This window comes from Candoia aspera, chromosome 2 (genome assembly GCF_035149785.1).
Source record: "Candoia aspera isolate rCanAsp1 chromosome 2, rCanAsp1.hap2, whole genome shotgun sequence".
Classification (NCBI taxonomy): Eukaryota; Metazoa; Chordata; class Lepidosauria; order Squamata; family Boidae; genus Candoia; species Candoia aspera.
This window is the reverse complement of record NC_086154.1, coordinates 192,967,411-192,981,603: the sequence shown is the minus strand read 5'-3', so window position 1 is coordinate 192,981,603 and position 14,193 is coordinate 192,967,411. Positions and strand designations below refer to the sequence as shown.

At 38.7% G+C, this 14,193-nt stretch overlaps 1 protein-coding gene across 3 annotated transcripts in view; it reads left to right on the top strand.

The window, feature by feature from the left end:
• JAK2 (Janus kinase 2) overlaps positions 1 to 14,193 on the top strand; it is a 93,645-nt gene that overhangs the window by 45,525 nt on the left and 33,927 nt on the right. For all 3 annotated transcript variants that reach the window (XM_063295075.1, XM_063295076.1, XM_063295077.1), the window contains 6 exons: positions 522 to 645; positions 3,665 to 3,782; positions 4,089 to 4,234; positions 5,355 to 5,676; positions 6,697 to 6,816; positions 13,169 to 13,326. In XM_063295075.1, the coding sequence (XP_063151145.1) occupies positions 522 to 645; positions 3,665 to 3,782; positions 4,089 to 4,234; positions 5,355 to 5,676; positions 6,697 to 6,816; positions 13,169 to 13,326 (988 nt within the window). The remainder of the gene's footprint in view (positions 1 to 521; positions 646 to 3,664; positions 3,783 to 4,088; positions 4,235 to 5,354; positions 5,677 to 6,696; positions 6,817 to 13,168; positions 13,327 to 14,193) is intronic.

Below are 14,193 nucleotides of genomic sequence, written 5' to 3'. Positions count from 1 at the left end.
GTATCTTGGTCTCTACTGTTTATTGAACTACTCTAGTAGACAGAAAATCCTGCCAAACTGAAAGACCGTGGGAAACCCACACAGATAAACCCAAAACTGAAGGCGGGTCTGCTCTGAGTTTCTTTGAAGGAAAGTTCAAAGCCTCTAAACTACACATGCGTTTTTCCCCCTGAATAGGGGCCCTCTCCTGCTCACCATCAGTACTCATGATACCGCATACTTATATTGGTCACAGCATCCCACGGTCACATGATCACCATTTGCTACCTTCTTTGCCAGCTTCCTACAAGCAAAGTCAATGGGGAATCCGGTAGGAGGTCACAAATGGCAGTCACGTGATGTCCTCGCTTAACAACCTGTGGTGAATCACTTAATGATGGCAACCGGAAGTGTCAGAATTTCTGTCACTAAGCAGAGTGGTCATGTGACATTGCACTTTACAGCTGCATCACTTAGCAATGGAAATTCGGTCCCAATTACTATCGTTAAGTAAGGCCCTTCTTTCTCTTTTGCTTTACCAGGGATCTTGCCTGTGTACCACAACATGTTTGCTCTAATGAATGAGATTGACCGAAGTTGGTATCCTCCAAATTACACCTTCCAAATAGATGGATCAGCTACTGTCACTGTACTCTACCGAATAAGGTAATACTAATTGCAGTTTTAATTGGGAGTATACGGGACTCTGTTTTGGGTGAGATTGCAGTATTTTGTTCCTGAAAACAAAGCTAGTGTTTCTGGAGAAGGTTTGAGTCAGCATTTGATTTTATTCTTATGTTATTTTAAAGGGCTTTTTTCAGTCATATGTAAAGAAGGAACTTTAATCAGAGTATCACAGTGTCAGTTAATGGTTTCTTTAATCTGAGATTTTAATATATGGGCATAGAAAGTGTGTTTCATACAAAGAAAGTTCAATATTCTTTTTAGCCCCTTACTATTCTGAGCATTCAGAGTTTTTAGGGAAGCGTGGCTGATTAAGATTCTGTAAAACCTTGGGAACTTAATTTCACCCAACTTGAAACATTTTAAGAGTTGGGTTAAGCATACTGACACATGTGAGTCAGGGCCTGGTGCAAGCCTTTTATTTAGTTGAAGGTCATAGGAGGATCCCACTTGCTACCTTTTGTGATTGTTTTTTACTCAGGAGTAAAATGTTTGGATATACTTAATGTCACCCTCCTCTGCCTCTGCCCTGGAGCCTCAGAGTTCATAGAGGGAGACGTGCAGTTCCTTCCGCAGTCGGGCTCCCTTCTTTAAGTACCCTGCAACATGCATGCCTCATGGGCTGATAATATTTTTTGGCCCCTTACATGGCTCTAGATTCACCTAAACAATAAAAAGAGCATACAGGTAATCCTCATTTAACATCCACTTGTTCAGCGACTGTTTGAAGTTACAGTGGCACTGAACAAGGGGTACTTGTGACAGGTCTTCATAGATGTGGCCGTCACAGTGTCTCCATGGTCATGTGGTCATGATTTGGGCACTTGGTGACCAGCTCGCAATTATGATGTTGCAGCATCTTTCAGTCACGTGACTGCCATTTGTGACCTTCACTGCCAACTTCCAACAAGTAAAGTTAGTGGGGAAGCTGGCAGGAGGCCGCAAATGGTGATCATGTGTCCACAGAACGCTGCGACCGTGCAGGATTTGACTGGGACTGCAACTGAGACTGCAGGAAATGCTGTTGTAAGTTGGTGTGGTCACATGACATTGCGCCTTACAACTGTGTCACTTAGCAATGGAGTCTTGGAAGCTTGACTACCCTACGTTCTCCTACAAATGGACCTTGAGCTTGTTTGGAGGTTCTAGCAGGGAAGCGCAGCTATCATATACCCTTGACCGAAGATCGGTACACTCCTTCTATCTGGGATGGTTGTCCTCTTCCACTGAGCATGCAGCTTTGGGAAGGATGCACATGGAGTGGTGAGGGAGGAAGGGGACACCCGCCTAGCCAGCCAGATCAGCCGAATCAACCCTGGTGATCAATGGGGTGACAGATGTCACAGCCAGATCGCCCTCACATACACTTAGCAGTGGAGTTGCTGGTCCCAATTACTGTTCGTAAGCGAGAACTACCTGTAGCTACAGGCAGTCTTAACAACTGAACTGCAACTTCCATTTGGCTGTAGCAGCTTCTTGTATCTCATGATTAGGTTAGCAGTTGGGGAGGGCAAATGGGATGAAAAAGGAAAAAGGAAAGTTATATGTGATATGTCAAGAACAGTGTTTCTTAAACTTTTTCTCTCAGGATCCCTTCCCATTTTTAAAAATATGGAGGACCCCAAAAGAGCTTTTGTTTGTATGAGTTATATTTACAGTATTAAAAATTATAATTGAAGCATTTGATTGTTTGATGGGATTTTAATATTGTATTATTTTTCAACATAAGTTGGGAAATAATTTTGATTTTGCAGACACCTAAGGGGGTCTTGGAGGACCCCCAGGAGTCCTAGGACCACACTTTAAGAAACACTGGTCTAGAACATTAAATTATACCAAACTGTAATTCAAGCTGTGGTAGAAGAAGTATGAAATACAGAAGGTGAGAAAAATGTCCCTTAGGGGGTTATTTTTTTTTCTAACACATCATTTACTTGTGCATTGCCAAAAAGGGCAGTTCTTTAGTATATTAGGATTTCCATCATTGTAGAAATAGCCTCTGAGCAAGCAAAGTGCTGACTGAAAAGTCACTCTGCAGTTATATCCAGATCTGAAAAATAATTGTGAGTTAACGTAAGTAGTTGCTTCAGACTAGAAGAGTTTTTACTGGGCAGTCCCACATCATAAAGACCAGTGCCCACATGATGATTAGTCTTGGATCACACACATAAATCAGGTTATTTCATTTCTTATGAGATAGCTTATATGGAAACCGATTTACCTTTTCTTCACAGCTTCATAATGTAACCTGATAGCACTGGCAGTAGTGAGGAAGCTCTGTTCTTCAGCCCTGCAGGAATCTAGGATTTACATTGATACACATCAGCAGTTGTACTGTGTCCAATATCTTTCTCTAGAGAACTGCTTCTGCCTTCTCTCTCGCAAGCCATATTCTTAGATGTTCCTACTTTCTTCCATACCAGAAGTTCATTCAAACTTCTGTGCAGACCTGGGGGTGGTTGGTGGGTTGAGTATGCTCTCTCTCTCTTTTTAACTTTGTATATTTTTTGTAAGCTCTTTTATTCGCCTTTTTATGTATAATTTCAATTCTTTACAGAGAGACTACACTCTGGATCAGATTTCCCCCCCCCCCATTAATTAGCACAGTCCTTATTTGAGTGACAATTTATTGACAGTTATTTGTCAATTGATGAAGTTTAGTAGCTAAATGCCAGTTTAAGGGAAGATAGGCATCTTATTTCAAATTGAAAACTAATTTGTCATTTATTAAATTATTGCTTGGTTTAATGAAAAACCAATTATGTTAAAATTGTGTGAATGATCTTCCCTTGAGTTTTGTAATAGCTTAATTTATGAAACTTACTTTCTGAAATTTAAAAGTAACAATTAAAAAAATAAAACCATTTTAATTGACTGACAGAACAACATACCTACTCAAAACCCTAATTTTATCTCATGTAGACTTTAGTAACATAGTGGGTCTATTCTGTGAGAATTTGGCAGTAAAAACTTTAATATGTGACAAACTGTTTCCATACAGATTTTATTTCCCACATTGGTATTGCAGTAGCAATATACGAGCATACCGGTATGGCGTTTCTCGAGGTGCAGAGAGTCCTGTCCTTGATGATATTGTCATGTCTTACCTATTTGCTCAGGTAAAAATTGTTAACTCATTATATGGGTCTGTAGGTACTTAATTTTGTGTCCTTCCCCCTGTATTTTTACACGTGAATGGCATCTTTCAGGCATGGATAATTCCACAGATTGATTATGTCTGTATTGCTTATCTAAAAATACTTGGGAGTTATACTCTTCAGAAATAACAAAATTGGGAGCAGCATCAAAACACTGCTGAATTGTGTGATTTGGACTGATTCTTATGGAAGATTTGTCAAGTTACAGTAAAAATAAACCCACAGTGAAACACTCATCCTGGGGTCTTGCTCTTCTTTTTGATTCAGTGGCGAGAAGATTTTGTCCATGGATGGGTAAAGATGGCTGTTACTCATGAAACACAGGAAGAATGTCTTGGAATGGCCGTCCTTGATATGATGAGAATGGCCAAAGAAAAGGACCAAACTCCATTAGCCATTTACAATTCTGTAAGGTAATTATTTTTTGAAATGGCACATCAAACACATACACAGTATATGTAAAAAAAATTCTCTGAGGGCAACTTTTTGCTATAGTATGCAATCTAGATAGAACACTGCAGTTCAGATCTAAGTACTGGTATTAGGTGGAAGAGGTGAATGCCTCTGCTAGAGATGAGGGTAAAGTTAAAGGGATGATGAGAAAAACAGTTGTATAAAGGGCAGTTCCCTTCTGCTCCCTTTCTGTCATGATTTTCTACTTTCTTTAACAAAAACAACCATCTGAGAATGCATAGGTTAGACATTCATTAGGTTTACAGCAATAACTGCTTCTGAACATATTAACTGTTTTTCACAACCGGTAGTTGAGGTTTTCAGATCTGTTGTTGGCAGAAGCCCAAAACTACTTGTGCAAGCAGAAATGTTAATTCTTTCTTCCTTTTGCCCCCCCCCCCCGCCCCATCCCATTACCACACAGTCATCTGTTTCAGAGGGTCCTTTGGTCCTCAGAGAGAAATGCAGGAGGAAGGAGGAGGGGGGGGCTCCATTTTGTTCACACATTGAAAATTAAAATTTAAACCAATTTTAAAACATACACACATACACACCCACTGCTCTACTTTTCCCCAAAGCGCTCAGTACAGTATGTACAACTCTGAAAGATATGACTGGCCTATGGGGTGCTAGCAGTTTCATCTCCACAGTCCTAAGATGTACATATTTTCCATTATACTACATTGGATTGTAGATAACAGATATTGACAGATTTGAAGGAGCTGCAGTGTGCTTCATTTCATCGGAGGGCAATATGCAGCCAAATGTAAGAGTCTTGAATTGTTTTTTGTGTATAGTTCAATGCATTGCCATGCCATGCCTCGCCATGCCATGCCATGCCTCGCCATGCCATGCCATGCCTCGCCTCTTCTTTTCCTTAAGTCCTTAGTTCTGTTGGCTGTAGATAGAAAGTTTGGTGATATAAATGCTGATTTATAAGTGCATTAGCTTCTTGATTTTTTCTGATAATTCTAAGGAAAATGATTTTAGGTTTGTTTGCGGGTCTTCTGTAGAAAAATAACTGCCTTTGAATTGCTCTTAGTGATGTTTGTTACTCATTTGGTAGCTTTGTATTCACAGCTACAAAATGTTCTTGCCAAAATGTATCAGAGAAAAAATCCAAGATTATCACATTTTGACACGAAAAAGAATAAGGTACAGGTTCCGGAAATTTATTCAGCAGTTCAGCCAGTGCAAAGCAACTGCCAGAAATCTGAAACTGAAGTATCTCATTAATTTGGAAACCCTCCAGTCTGCCTTTTACTCAGAAGTATTTGAAGTGAAGGATCCTGGAAGAGAATCTTCAGGTGCAGAATCTTTTGCAACTATTATTATAAATGGAAATGGTGGTATACAGTGTTCCAGAGGAAAACAAAAAGTCAGTGAAACACTTACAGAAGAGGTAATCTTTGATCATATTCTTTCATGCTTATTTCAGTAGAACCTACTAAGATGTCACTGGATGCCAGAATGATTTTACCTTGCCGTTACAATGTACAGTAACTAATTAGAAATAACACTGTATGGTAATTAAGAAACTAGCTCTTACAAATTACGTAGTATAGGAAAGAATCCTCAGAAGCTAATTAACAGGCAGGATGGGAGGTTCAAGGCTTTGTAAGTCTTGGTGGGCACCTAGTTCACAGAGGTGCAGGAACTTGATTAATCCTATTAAGTTCCAGCTATATCTTGCTTCTTAATATTCATATAGGCCTGTGCACACTAATGCACATGTAATTCCTCTTAATTTTTGCTTAGAACCAGAAGGATCGCAAACCCAGACTACTTAAGGTCACCAGTATTATCATTACAGAGAAAACTGGTTTAGCAATAGAAATGACTGTAAAACACAAAATGGCATTTTCAACTTCTCACTGTGGTATTGGTATTTAAATTTCCCTTTAATTTTATCTCAACAGTAATGCTACAACTTCATATTTCATAAGACTTTCCTTATATAACTACAAAACAGACATGTTTGGAAATAAAGCTGCAATCCAGCTTTGTTTCACCACAATTTGCAGTTGCTGCTTGAGGGTGGAGTAATCTTTCAGCAGTTTATTCAGAATGTTGGCAGATGGATTCCTTCTAGTTGTCGAGCTTTGGAAATCTTTCCAATATTTATTAAATTGTTTTGATCATATTGCTGTTTGAGGTGTTCCAATTCCTAGTTCTACTGGGCTGAAGAGGTTATGAGGAAGCAGGTAGGGAAGGGATGACCTCCTGTCCTAAAGACCTCAGTTATCGTCAGAGAAACAATCATGACATATTTATTACTAGTAGGCCCTCTAGTTTGGCAATATTTGCCAGGTCAGATCTATAAGCATTAAGTTAAAATTGCATCCTTTGAGTTGATTTAAATCTTGATTTAAATACTTGAAATGATTATCTTGCAAAGCAACATCTTTTTTTTTTTTTGCAGGACATACAAAGCTACTGCGATTTTCCTGATATTATAGATGTCAGTATTAAGCAAGCAAGCCAAGAAGGTTCTGGAGAGAGTAGAATTGTAACCATTCACAAGCAGGACAGCAAGAATCTGGTATTAAAGCTAACACCTTTGGTGACTCTGTGTTATGTTTATTGATTGGCCATATAGATCGGATAATGTGCTTTGCATTTTAGCATTACTGTGGTATCTAATACAGCCACAGTAGGCAATCGTAGAAACAGTTATTTCTACAATGTGCAGTAAAATTGTTCTCAAATTAAAAAATGAAGCTTTTGTGGAGGACATAATAATCCTTACTTATTCTCTTGCAAGATTAATGTAGCTGATTGTTATACTTTGCTAAATATTACAGTCAGCATTGTACAGTGTTTCAGTTTCCAGTCCCAGAAAGGAGTTTTAGAATATGTGGAAGAGAGGTACAAACATAGCACCCATTTGTTGTTCTTTAAAGAAACTGCATTTTTTCCTATCCCCATACACAATTCTGGGTAAAGTTGCAGCTGTTTTAAAGAGTTGCAGACAGATACCACATAGGTACTAGGTACTCTGAATCCTCTTTTTGGAAATGAATTTGAAGTAGTGTGCCATCTGTTACAATATCAGGTTTTAGAGATTTCTAGCCTTGAGGATAGAAAACAGCAGGGAAGCACGTGATCCCAAACCCATGTCTTATTTCAGTGTGTAAATATTTGATGGATTTGCCTATTGGTATTTGTATCTAAACAGGCCTGAGTAAGATCGACATGCCAGGTATCCATGTTTGTGCCTTTTCCTTACATGAGAGCACCCTTACACAATTTTTAAAAATGATAGAGTGGCCAATTTCCACTCTCCTTTAGTTGGAGAACGCTCCTGAGAAATGTAATGTTTTCTAAGCCTATACCAAAATGTTTGCTGATACTCCTGTTAATTGAACTTGAATTCTGGTTTGTTCTGAAATCTGATGTTTTTTGTTGTGACGATTATCTACATGTGGTTATTAATTATATGTACAGAACACATATTTTTGTCTATAGATAACTATGGGCAGTGACTCATATACTAAGACTTCTTGTTTATGTATGAGATCTAATATAAGATGCTGACCTTTTAAAATCCTGAGCTGCCTGGCCTAAATTGGTGCCCATAAACCTTTTTCATACCAATTATTGCATGTGTCCTCGAGTGATAATTCAAGCACTATATTTCAAAAAATTAGGAAGGGGCTAAATTAAAATTAAACTTGATTTAAGTATATTTAAACTAAGTATAGTTAATATGAATAGTTCCTTGGTATTGAATAATGTCTTATTAGAATCTTAAAATTGGAAGGGACGTCAAATTCAACCTCTGCTTGGTGAAAGAAGCATGCAGTTCATGTGGCCTGGTGATTTAAAGTCATTCAAAGTAAACAGAAAGAACCATGTTTGCAGAGTTTGTATTCTAACAGATGTCAGCGTAATTAAAGTTCCCCATCATTACTACTTTGTGGCTCTTTGAAAGGTATTCCAATTTGCTTTTGAAAAACATCATCTCTATTTTCTCCTTGGCTGGCTGGACAGCAATAGATGCCAACAATACTTAACTCACATTAAAGTTAAAATTTCAACAAATTTTATTTTATTTTATTCAATTTGTCCCCACCCATCTCCTCCGATCAGGGGACTCTGGGCAGCTCAGAGGCCATATTCATTGCTTTCAGATCTGTATGTGACTCAAGCTATTCAGTTTGTTTGTTCTTGGTGCTGATCATTGGGTTGAACTCTGTGGTACAGCTTAAAGTCTCTACCTCTTAAGAAAGGCAAATAATCTGAAAAGATCAGAGTGGTTCAGAGGGACCCTCAGGCAATTAAGAAGAACTCAGGCAGCTGGCAACAAGCAAGTGCATCTTATTATCCCTGTTACTCTTCATTCAACCTCAGGTTCTGAAATACATTACAGTATGTTGCAATACAATCAGCTCATAATAGACTTGGCTGATTTTACAGAATTCTTGCCACTCTATTTTACAGCTTCCTTATATATTCCCACTGTATAGGCATTGATTGGCTACAAACCCAGAGGCTCACTGGGAGCAAGTAACTTTTTTCCCAGCTCAAAGATGTCAACAGTACCATTTGTAAGCTTCCCACTCTAATGCTTCTCCCTGTCCCACTTGAATCCCATTCCTTGCCAAAAAAGCATACAGAGTTTGCTGATGTTTTAGGGGAGTAGGAAGTTGCCTCCTCATTAAGTGTATGACCTTATCATCAACTTGAAGCTAGGAGTTCAAATCCCAGGTAAGAGGCAATATCCTAGGTTTACTCAAAAGTTAGCTACATTGAAGGAGTTCCTGGTAAATAATCTGAAGGGTTTCATTCACCCTTTTAAACCTCCAGTGTCTGCATCCTGATTTTTATTGTTCAAGAAGGATAATTCCTCAAGGACTCTTCATGGCTATTGACTCCTAAACAGTTTGACCATTAGAGATCACTACCTACTGCCTCTTACTTCAGACCTACTGGACTGCCTTCAAAACACACATTTTCATGAAGTAGGGCTTGAGAAGTACATATTTTAACTGCCTTTGATATCAGATGTGGAAGTTATAAATGGATTAAGGGTCTGGATAAATTTGGAATATTGACTTTTACTGTAAGATTTTGGAATTAACTATAAAAAATAACAGCTTCTCAACAGATTTATTTTGGCTATTCTGGTTATTGCAAGTCATAACAAAAGATAAGTGATGATTTTAGAAACTGGAGACTAGAGGGGACTAAAGATTTTAAGCAGAAGAAAAAATACAAACCAGTTCTTGATGTCACTTAATACTGTGACTTACAAAATGACACAAAATGTTATAAAATCAGAAATATTAAAGGAGATCTTTGAAGAATGGAGCCAGAAGTTAGTAACTACAATGTCAACACTGTCAGTAATGATGTCTACTTCTATGGATAGACTGTGTCTAAAATATGTTGATGGAATGACAGATGTGGAACAAATTTTATCTGACAAGACGGATTATATTATTTTATAATATATTTTAATTATATTATTTTATAATTATATAGAGATATTATCAAATCTCTATAGTATGAATACAAATGGATCCTGGAAAAGTATAGTATACTCTCATGACAAGCACCTAGAAATGTGAAGGATGTCCAGTATTTTCTGGAATTTGCAAATTTTTATAGAAAGTTCATGCCTAATTTTGCAGAGCACACAAGACCTTTGTCATAACTCCTAAAGAAAGGACATAAATTCAAATGATTTACCCAAGTGCCAGCAGCATTTCAGGATTCAAAAATCCTTTTCCCTTCACAGCTGTTCAAACATCCAGACCAGTCTGGTGCTTTTGTACTGCAGACAGATGCTTCCAGTGTGGCATTAGGCACTGTTCTCCTTCAGGCAATGAAAGAAGGGGAAAGATCTGTGTGTGTGCTGTGTGTGAGATTATTTCTCCCAGCTGAAAGAAATTAGACATTTTCAATAAAGTTTTGCTTGTGATGAAAGCAGATTTCCAGCAATGGAAATATTCCTTACAGGGGGCAAACCATCCAGTACAGGCAAGCACAGAGCACAAGAATTTGCAACACCTGCAAAAGGCACAAACTCTCACACTTCATCAGATGAGTGGGACACAATTTTTCTACTGTTTCAGTTTTTATGTCACCTTGATTCACAACAGAATACCAGATGTTTTATTACATAAATCTGAATATGACCTTCCATGCTTATTCTTCCTTACCCCAATCCTGTAGCCAAGCAATTTCGCCTCTCCTCAGGAGAAGAGACCCTCCAGGGAGATTGGGGGCAGGGAGCCCCATTGACTGATTCCTCACCCTTCTCTATGAATGATAGACAGTTGTTTCACAGCAGCCCTTTATATATTCTTGATATTGCAACTCTGCCATGACAATAGAATTAATGGGCATGGGGGAGTGTTTAAAACTTTGATTGGGTACTCACAGAGTTCTGGAGGCCATGGGTAAGAGCAGATGTTAAGGATGTTGCTTCTTGTTATATGTGTCACCAGGGAAGCATGGTTTCTAGAAAGCCAGCCATTTATTTCAGCCCCTACCTCCACATTGGGACTGTGGAGTTTTGTTTCACCAGATGTTACGACTGACCTTCCTCCTGTTAAGGTTTACGTGAGCATTTTTGTAGTACTGGATTTGTTTACCAAAATGGCTCATTTTCATTGCATCAGCTCAGGAGACTGCACAACTTTTTATAGACCCCATTTTTACATTCAACAGAATAATAAAATCATGTGATCTGGCTCTCAATTTACGTCTGAGTTTTGAAAGGCCCTCTTCCAGCTAATAGACATTAAGATGCATTTCTCATCCTCCTGTCATCTGGCCTCTAATGGATAAACAGAGTGAATCAAATATTAGAATAGTACTTCATGTGTTAAATTTCTCAGGACAACTGGACTGAACTGTTACCTCTTGCAGAGTTGGCCTATAGCAGCTCAGTACACTCCTCCATAGGTATGTCTTTCAGGAAATCTATGATTGCCACTCCCACATTGGTCTCCAGAACTTCTGGATCTGATGTAAAACATATTTAAAGTCCAATACAAATAGATAATATTTGGAGGAGGCTCAGAGAGACACTTCCCTAATCTGGAGGAGGAGGAGGAGGAATAGCATAATCAGACTTGCAAGATTCTGTTATAGCCAATAAAAGTAGTTTTCTCCTTCCCATGGAGTTGATTTCTTAGTCTGATCTACCTAGTGGGGCTGATACTAGCAAATCTTGTGGCCTTTTGTTTGCTTGCTTCTATGAAAATTCATCCAGTCTTCCATCAGATTTTGCTTGTTTGTGAGGAGCCCCCCTGCCCTTACATTCTAAAGCTGTTCCTCCCCCTTGTGTGCTGGTAGATGGGGAAGAAGAGTATGAAGTAGAATACGTCCTGATTCTAGACACAGGAGGTGTTTGGAGTATCTGATTCCCTAGAAGGGCTACCCTGGATCAAAGAGATCATGGGAAAGTGCAACAGATAACCATGCCCCACAACTCATACACCAGTTTCTTCTGGAATTCCTGCACAAGCCCATCTCCACTATCAATAGACAATGAATTCCAAGATGAAGATGCTTTCTGCCATGATAGACTGTTCAGTGCAGGCCCCAATGCAACAAGAAGGGAGGGGTGGACTCCCCAGCTCTGTCTGACTCAGGGTGGCAAGACTTGTCTGGTGACCTTGGAGAGTTGTCACACAAGTGTAGGGGGCATCAGTTTGATTCTCATAGCACTTTGCCAGTGTTTTTTTTTTTCTTTTTTGCACGGGAGGAGCAAACTGAGTCTAATGGGAAAAGTGGTGGCCTTGAAGAAGGTATTCAACATCTATTAGGTAAACACCAGTTTAGCCTTGAAAGGGAGGAGGAAGTGAGGAAGCTGAAGATTGCCATGCCTTGATCCTCTTTGGTATAAGAGTGGGGGGAGAGAGAAACTCTGTCAGGCTTTCAAGATTCTGTTGTTATATCCTGCAACAACGAAGTAGAGTTCCAGCAGTCCTTGTGGAGTTTGTTTCCTGACCTGGCCTACCTCAAAGAGCTGACACTCCCCTAGACTTCTTTTCTTTAGGCTAAACATAGTTCCTGTAACCAATTTTTATAGGAATTAACCTCCAAGCTCCTCACTATCTTCATTCATCTTCCCTATCTCACTATCTTCATTCAGATTCATCCAGCTTCAGTTTATTATGTTTATTTTTTAATGTTAACTGGAGATACTGAGATTTAATTTTTTTTAGCTTTAGGGTTGTTTTTTGTGGAGGGATAATGTATATATAGAGAGAGAGAGAGGGAGAGAGAGAGAGAGTGTGTAGCTAAATTATATTGTATTTATTTTGTTTTAGTGTGATCAAACTGAGGAGTAGGCAGCTTTTGACATTTTGGGCTATAGTATCTGGAGTGCAAGCTTCTTCCTCCGGCATGGCCAGAAAGCTAGCACCTGGCTGAGTATTACAGATATACTTAGATATGTTCTGTCCTATAAAAGAAGGAAGCTTGGAATGTGCTTCTCTAGCAGCCTGCTTAAATATCTGTATTGCATTCAGTTTATATTTAGTTAAGATGTATCAATATGGTGATCTAAGCTTTTGTTCTGGATAATTCTTTGCTCAGCTTAAATTGGCAGGAGACAGAAGCCTGCATGCCAGATTCATCAACTCTTTCCAAAACTTTGCATTTAAGTGCCTAACACAGAGCATTAACTATTCTGAAAATAAAGTTTGCTGCCCAGAGCCTTCAGGAATGGGCAGCATGCAAATAAAGTGAACAAATAAAATAGCATTAAGCTACTCAAAAACGTAACGTTAAGATAGAAAACCCATGCTTATTCATCTCACTGCATAATGGATGCTTAACATAATAAAACAGTCAGGCTTGACTGTGTATGCTTTTTGTAATTTGCATTTTATTACTTCACATTTTCTGCAACATTTTTTTCTCGTCTTTTATAGGAAGCTGAATTTCATTCATTAAAGGATGCTCTTTCTTTTGTATCATTAATTGATGGATATTATAGATTAACTGCAGATGCTCATCATTACCTTTGTAAAGAAGTAGCACCTCCTTCAGTTCTTGAAAATATCCAGAGCAACTGCCATGGGCCAATTTCGTAAGTAGTACTTTATTCTGACGTTTACATCACAAATAGGTTACCTTTTGGAAATAGAGGCATACCAGATGCTAGATTAGGCATTTGTGGCACAGCAGTCATTATATACATTGTGTGCTCATTTGTACACACAACTTCCTCTGTGGCTATAGATGGAACTTAGACCACATTGAGGGAGAAGCTTTCCTTTCTACCCTGGGAGGCAGGTTAAAATAGCTCTGTTTTTGCTCTTGCTGTTACTGCTAATCATAGAGGAAGTGAAAAAGTAAAGGACAGTTCCCTGCAACTGCCAGTCAGCAAATGTCTGGGACCAGTGTGGAGAGCAGGGAATCAAGGCAGGGGGGTAGGGATGCAAGGGTCCTGGGTGCTGCAGTTAAGGAGGATGGGAGATACATGTTCACTTGCAGACATCACACAACCAATCCATGTTTGTGCCTGTGAATAAAGCATTGGTAGCAAAGAAGCAGTTCTTCATATATACAGCCAGTATCATTTTGTGGCAGATTGTGTATCTTGCAGTGTTTATTTGGGTCCACTTCAACTTGTTTGCATTGATACACGTCCCCATCCAGATGTTATATACCATTAAGTTTTTAGTAGACAACACATCTATTCCCATATATCAGTTGCTTGAATGATTGTTGGGGAACATGGAAAATTGCTAGCAAAAGAAATTACTGTTGGTACAGACTTTTTCTTCCTGTTCTTTTCTGTAAAGACAAGGAAAATTTATTTCTGTGTAGAAATATTTATGTTCTGAGGAATTAAATATATTACATGTTTCAGTTAAGGTACTGATGAATAACAAAATCAAGTGAGAGTTGCTTGGAAAAAAGTTCACCATAACAGTGTCACTCAGAGAAAGTC